At 33.3% G+C, this 7,671-nt stretch overlaps 1 protein-coding gene across 1 annotated transcript; it reads right to left on the bottom strand.

The window, feature by feature from the left end:
• Positions 1–2,350: 2,350 nt before the first annotated feature.
• On the bottom strand, positions 2,351–5,294 carry LOC145119439 (uncharacterized). The gene is made up of 2 exons (XM_079055105.1): positions 5,020–5,294; positions 2,351–4,556 (listed from the first exon to the last, which is right to left on the bottom strand). Exon 2 carries the CDS (start codon positions 4,521–4,523, stop codon positions 2,631–2,633), a length of 1,893 nt encoding a protein of 630 aa, XP_078911231.1. The 5' UTR covers positions 4,524–4,556; positions 5,020–5,294; the 3' UTR covers positions 2,351–2,630.
• Between the last annotated feature and the right edge of the window lie 2,377 nt (positions 5,295–7,671).

Genomic DNA, 7,671 nt, shown 5'->3' with positions numbered 1-7,671 from the left:
AAATTCATATTTCAGTATTCGAGAAGACGTAACGGAACATTTGTACCAAAACAACATGAACGAAAAATAGTTGTTTGATCTTTTTTTTAAATTGTAATGTTTTTTTTTAAATAGGTCTTTTATTTTATGTAATTTTAGGATTATTGTTGAATGTTTGGTATTTTTTTCTATTTTTTTTTAAATTTAGTTGTTTGGTCTTTTTTTAAATTGTTATGTTTTTTATTTTAAAAATCTAGCATTTTCATTATATTTTTAATATATTGTTTTTTAGAGAACTTTGTATATGCCCTTAATAAACATCAAAATATCATATTTGCCCAACCTAATATTTAAATATCATTTATATATACCTTTTGTAAGCTTTCATAATATCATATATGTCCAAATCTTATTTTTGTAACATCCTCTCTAATAAATGAAAGTTTTTTTTGTCACTTATCACACTCTCATTCAATTTGTCAAATGTCATTTTGTGGTTATTTTGAATTAATTTTTTTTCCACGTGTCATTTTATGAGTTTTTCTATTTTATTAAATTTCACATAATATTTTAATATAAAAATTACAATGAATGTAGTAATAAATGGATATCAATTTCATTAATGAACTTACATTTTAATTTCAAAATTCTCAAAATTAAAACTTGTTAGTTTCTTTTATTTATTTAAATTAGTATCTGTTTAAATTTAAAAGATGAAAAATATTTTTATTATAATAATTCAATATTTTTATTATTTTTCTTATAAATTCAAAGTTCTCAAATATTTTGACATTTATATTTAATTTTTTTTTTAAAATTAACTCATGTAATACATGGGTCTCACAACTAGTTTTTATAATCATTAACCGTAATTTAAAATCATTATTAACTATAAGAAAATATAGATACCAATAATACCCCTAATTCTGTTTCTATAATTACAAACGCTAGGGTATCAACAAGGAAAAAATATATTCCACTAGATTGAACAAGTTAAGAAATCTGTCTGCAATAGAATCCGATATAAGTATGATCACAATGAAGACAAGTCGCCCGTTAAACATAACTATAGCTTCTCCAAGGAGTAATATACTAAAGACCCTCGATTAAAAAATAAGGAATGAAAAAAGAAATCTTGATTGGAAGTAAATGAAATCAATTCCCCATTATATATGAAAACGAGAGGGAGAAAGTTTAGATTGGGTTTGTAGATTTTTATGTTTCTTTTTAGGAAGCATGAGATAGGGGATTAAATTTGACGGAGCCTCTATTGTTTTTGGTTAAAAGCTTTCTCAATGTATTGGAAGAAAAAAGAAAAGAACACCACTCGTTTGTGTTTCCAGGAGGTATTTTTTTTTTATGTTTGTGATGTTCAATTAATTTATTCCTACAAAATAGAAGTAGGGGTATTATGGGTATTTTAATTTTTGTTATAATTATAATGATTTTTAAACTACAATAAATAATTCTAAAAATGTTAAAGTACAGGATTTGGACAATTTGGAAAGTTTGTTAAGAATATATATGATATTTAAATATTAGGTTGGACAAATATGATATTTTAATATTTATTAAAGACATATGATTTTGTTTTTAAATGAATGAAAACTAGTTTAAAAAAATATTTATGTTTTATTTATTTATTTCTGACTTGATTTTAGATATAAAAAATGAGATGGAGTGGCATTTAATGGTGTGTATACGAAACTCTTAATGGTTGGATGTGATGATGAGATCAAACCCACCACATTAACTGCTAATGGTCAGTATACCGGATATCATAACGAACTCTTTTCATATTGTTATCTAATGCAACTAAGTAATGAAGCGGATAATGAATGCTTATGAAAATTAGCTTATTTAGCTTATCCCCACCACAATAAGCTGATTTTTATTGTTTCCTATCCAAACACTTAAACTTAGCTTATAGCGGTAAGGATAAACAATAAGCTATAAACATCCTCTCTTTTTTCCCATCCAAACACCTTCTTAGTTATCCCAAAGTTGATGTATGCGACGAATCAGAGACAACTTGTTTTTGAAGTACTTAGTAATCTTAAATACATTCTTAATATGTTTAACAAATAAAAAAATACACATCAATAAATGACATTTTATACAGCTTTTCAATGCTAAATCTTTTAATTATCAATCTTACTTTTTATTTTAGTTTAAATCGTCGATGTCACGTAATTTATCTGTTTTGTCAATCCGATGTATCATCACTTGGACATGTGATCATATTACATGCGAGATATCCTTCTACAAAAATACAAGATTTATGAGAAACGATCATAGAAATCAAGAGAACCAAGTCAATTAACTAATCTATCTATTTATAGTTCGAAAAAAGAACCAAATTACAAAGATATTCCAAAAACCGGTTTTATATGTAAATAGGTCATCATATCCGATATCAAATTATACATAAAGAAACATAGTAAATAGCACCATACTTGAAACATATATTTAACCTTACACTAAAACCCATAAACAACATAAACCTCTCCATTTTTTCATAAACTTTCACCGTAAACACGGAATTAACTTATTTTCACAACTAACCAATAACAAAAACTCATCAACCCATATATTCCCAAATCAGCATTTCCATTTTCCAGTGCAAAAATGACGAATTTAACCTTCAATTTTTACTTTTTCTTGTTCCTGAACTTCTCCTTAAGCAACGCAAACTGCTTCTTACATTGGTTAACCGTTTTCCCCGGAACCGCAGCCGCCACCCGTTCCCACCTCTGGCTAATTTCTTTCGGGAAAGTCTTCAAAGCCTGAACCAAAGCCGTTTCCTGGACCGGGGTCCACACATCCTGGTCCGAACCCGACGAACCCGCCTCTTCACTTTGACTCGGCTTGGGTTGACCCGGTTGTGACTCAGTGGGCCCCACCGAAACCCCGTCGACTTCCTCACGCGTCGTAAGCGGGGACGCAATGGAAACCGCGGGTTTTCTCTTTTCAAGAAAAGAATCAAACGCTTTAGCCGAATCAGGTTTCTGTAAAAGAACCGTTTTTGTTGCCTTCAAAATCTCCTCCACAGAACGCCCGGTACCAATATACTCTCCCACCACCTCCCATCTACGAGACGTCCCTTTTGGGTATTTCACAATCCCCTTCCTCAACATCTCAATCTCTTCTTTCCCCCATGGTTTCTCTTTCTTTTGAGCAAGACTCCCGTTGACTTTTATTGACCCGTTTTCTTGATTTTTCTTTACCACACTATCTTTCTCTTTCTCGGATTGTTGGTCACCGACGCTAAGCGCCGACTTTAAAATCTCCGCTTTTTTTTTATTCCCATCTTGCCCTTCAAAATCGTCGCATAATTTTTTTAACTGCAACAAATCAAGTTTCATACATATACTTTCAACATCATCCGAGGAAAGATTAAGGAGATTCTCGGACACAACCGGGGACGAAATTGTCCTAAGACGCGTCCGTTCTTTTCGCAATAATTTCTTTTCTTTTTCCTTTATTTTTTTCTGATTCGACGCAGCCTCGGCCGCTTGTTTATCTTCTTCTTCCTTTTTCTTTCTATTTTCTTCCGCAAGCTTTGCAGCTTCCTCTTCTTGTTGTTTCTTCACTATAAACTTGGCTTCCTTTTTCTTCTGTTTTTCCAACTTTAATGTTTCTTTTCGCCTCATGATTCGTGGGTCCCGTTTATACGCGTTATCCACAAGCGATCGAATTCTCGCGTGTTCTTCCTTTCGCGCCTTTTCTGATAACTTTGCGTTTTGTCTTTCCATCCATCTTTTATGATCTCGTGACTCGGCTTGTTCAAGGTCAAACTCTTCATCATGTGGAAACTCCCTCCAACTTTTAAATCCATACCAAAAATCATAAAACGAATCGACTTCTTTTAGTGGCATGGTGTCGTCTCCTAGCGGCGGAATCGGTTGCACCACCGACCACCGCCCGTTTCTCATGAAAGCGGGCCCGAAAACTTTGAAGAAATCATTAGGTGAACAGTCAGTGGGGATCTCATCATCAAACTCATCAGTAGAATCATAAATTCTCCTCCTTGTGGAATCAATCAACACTTCATACGCTTCTTGAATTGCTTTAAATCGGTTTTCAATTTCGTCTTTTTTCGCTTGTTTTCCGGCTTCGGTTTCTTCTCCTAAGAGAAGTGCCGCCTGTTTGTCCGGGTGGTGTTTCAAGGCGGTTTCACGGTAGCTTTTTCTGATTTGTTCCTCGGTGGCTAAATACCGTAAATGCCCTAACCCTAATAAAGCATAATGATCTTGTTGGATTACACCATCAGCAGTTTTCTTTTTCCCTTTGCTGCTGCTATATGAATCGGATGATTGCATGTAGTCATGTTCTTTATCTTTTGGGAGAGTTTCATTGTCTGATGTTATATTTTCTTCTTCAAAATAGCCACGAAGTTTGAGTGCAATGTCATGAAAAGAATGGCCAGCTGGTTCGTAGTGTGATGCTTTTATTGGGAGGGAATTTGAGGATATGTAAAGTGGGTCCCCATTTATAAGCTCCTTTGAGTAAGTGATGAGACGAATTGTTGATTTGGGTGTCATGTTTAGGGCAACTCAAACATCCACAGCTTCAAGCTGACATTGAAGTGAAAAGGGTAAAAGATCATGAACCCAACAAGATATATAAACAATTGAAGTTTCATCATGCTTTTGATAGAAAAATCTTTGAAAAAGTATTGATCTTTATCTTATATACATGAAAAAGTGAATAGATTCAAGTCATTCAACCAAGATTATCACAATCATATCACATATCATCGGTATATTTTTAAGATTAAAGAGTTTTGGATGATAGTTTGAATATAGCTCAAAAGGACTAAACAGAAAGGAAACTTTTGTTAATTTACGACAATCGGCAACACTCGGAAAAATTCGGTTACCATAAATATATTCCGACACATACCAACTATTACAACATGCAATTTACATGAAACGACAGTAAATCCAACAGATATTACATAGTAAGTCGGCTGTGATACATGCCATTAATAGACCTATAAAATTTATGCTTTTCGATGTAAAATAATGCTTTAATTACCTGATGGATGATGAGGGACGGAGTAAAGGCGATGAGGCGGAGCCGAAGAGAGCGAACGATCGATTGATCGATCTGTCAAATTAGAGTTTTTAGATGATCAAGATTGAGCAAAGATCGAGAAATACCCAAGATTTATGGAGTTTTGATGAAGAGGCGCAGAGAGATTGGAGCGGGGGAATAAGGATTTCGTGGTTTAGGGTTAATAGGGTTGGGCTGTAACTTGTAAGGGCCTGAAGCTTAGTCTAACCTCGGTGCACATTTTCAGTTGTGATACCTGTAACTTCTAAGTTGAAAGTGAATATTAAATATTTGGCCGCTCAATTATATCCCTTCCCATTTCGGTCCATCAACAACTTTTTATTATTATTATTATTTTTTTTTCCATTTAGGTGTTGTATGTTTTTTATCTGCAGATCTGCATGAGCTCTTCTGTCTGCGTCTGCGCCGTGCAGAAATAGGGTTTTGCATTGTGTTTGTTTTTTAGAAGTTCGCAGACATAAAAACGTCTGCGTGGCCTTCTTGGTGCAGACTTGGCCTTGTATCTTCTCACCTCTTCACGCCTATTCAAAACCTAAAAACCAAAAAAAAAACAAACAAACAAAAGATACGCTCTCAACACATCGACGCTTCCCTCGTTCTCAACTATCATTGCCTGCCTCCTTCATCATTCATCGTCTTCTTCCTACCCTTTCTTTCGTCTTCGTCCTCCTCTTTCTTTCGCCGACGACCAGGTACCATTTATAACCATCGACGACCAGAACTTGCGCCGTCCAGATCTTCCCCCGTCAACTTCAGGTAACACTTCTCTTCTCCTTCTCCTTTTCCCCACATGTAAGCATCTCCATCTTCTTGCTGCCAAGGTCTGAAATCGGCTGCTAGGGTTGTATCTTTCTAATTTCATGTTTCATATTTCTTACTGCTAGGTTCCAAAATCCTTTCTCTCTGTTTAATTTTAATTTTGAATGATTCAATCACAGGGATGAATAATTTATTGGTTTAATTTCGCTTTTTAATGATTCAACCAAGGTTTTGTTTTTCTTTCATTCCTTCCTGTGTGAGATAAAACTTGACCGTTGTTTTCTCCAAATTTGCTCGATTAAAACTTAATTGTCAGTGGTGGTATTTAATTGAAGGTGTTTGTTGGCTTCTAACTCCAATTTTATCAATCTATTTCAATTTGTTTGTACTTTTACATGCATAGAAAGTGTTTGAAGAAATGCTAGAATGAAATGTTCTTTTTTAAATTAAAGACAAATTATTTTATTCAAATGATCAGTTGTCTATTGATGTTGAAACTATTGATTTTTAATTACAAAACTGATGAATTTCATGCTTATTTGACAGAAATATTATTAGTTGTATCAAGTTTGATGAAGTTGCTTTTCAAGTTATAAGAAAACATGTGTTGTTAATTTCTAGTTGTTGCTCTGTACATACTTCATCCTCAAAAGATTAATACAAATGAATAGCTTGTTGGGTATGCAAGGAATCCTCATGAAAAGCTTCACAAATCCAAGGCTTAAAAAAAATGAAGATGACGAGAAGGGAACAACCTTTTTGCATTTTTGTATCTTTATTATGAAAGCTTCACATATGTTTGGTTTTTAATTTTATATGTTTTTTTTATTGCAAAACCATTTTTATAGTGACATAGCATTTTTGTAATTTAGAAACGATTCGAATCAATTAATTATTTTTATTTATGTATGAATATTGTTTTGAATTTGCAATTATTGAAAAGAGTGATTGAGAAAATGAAGAATCATTTTAAGTTAAAAAAACGATTTATTTAAATTCCAGTTTCTTTTAACATCCTACAGACATTAAAAAAACAAACAGTCTTCTTCTAACAAACTGCAGACGTTTGGTCCATCTATTCTTCTACAGATGCCTGCAGATGTGGTCCGCAGACTGCAGACGTTTTACCTCTTAAAAAACAAAGAGCATCTTATTGTCGCGAATAGTCAAAACTAAAAGCCATGTTGTAACTAGTTTGGGTACCAAAAGGTTTTTAGTTCATCAGTATCAGATGTTTTTTTTTCTTTTTAAAATTGAGAGTTCAAGTCATATCTCGGACATATGTGAATTAGGTGTACATCCTCACCACACTCTCTCTATCGTCTCTCCTCTATAGTACCCCCTCACTTATTTCTACCACCTCTCCTTTATTTAGTATCCTCTATTTTCCTGGCATCGCTTGCAATGGAACTATTGGGTTCCTTATTTGTTATGACTTATGACAAGTCTGAAGCTTCCAAATACTTCTTAGTTCCAAGGTTTGTGTCTGTAATGTATGTATTTGAATTTCGGAGTTTATAAGAGCTTATCAAGCTCCTTCGAAATTACACTCATGACTGATATATTGCTCCTAAATGATGGTGCATGTTAGTCTGAGCAAGTTGTTAGGTTTTTATGTGGTCCAATCCTAGGTGTCTTTTTATGATTAGATAACACTCACCTTGACTTTATTCTTCTTATAAATATGTGTGTTAGAGGTGTAGGTAGCGATTCTTTTGTATTCTCTTACAAAAGACTTTATCTATAATTCATTTTTATAGTTTAATATTTATAGTTTCACCTTAACTTTAATATTTACAGTTTCACCACTTTGTTCTGTAATTCTTCTTTACAAATCGTCATTGATTGTGTAAC

Source organism: Lactuca virosa, chromosome 6 (assembly GCF_052849685.1).
Source record: "Lactuca virosa cultivar CGN04683 chromosome 6, Lactuca_virosa_CGN04683_v6, whole genome shotgun sequence".
Taxonomy (NCBI): Eukaryota; Viridiplantae; Streptophyta; class Magnoliopsida; order Asterales; family Asteraceae; genus Lactuca; species Lactuca virosa.
This window is presented reverse-complemented; position numbering and strand designations above follow the sequence as displayed.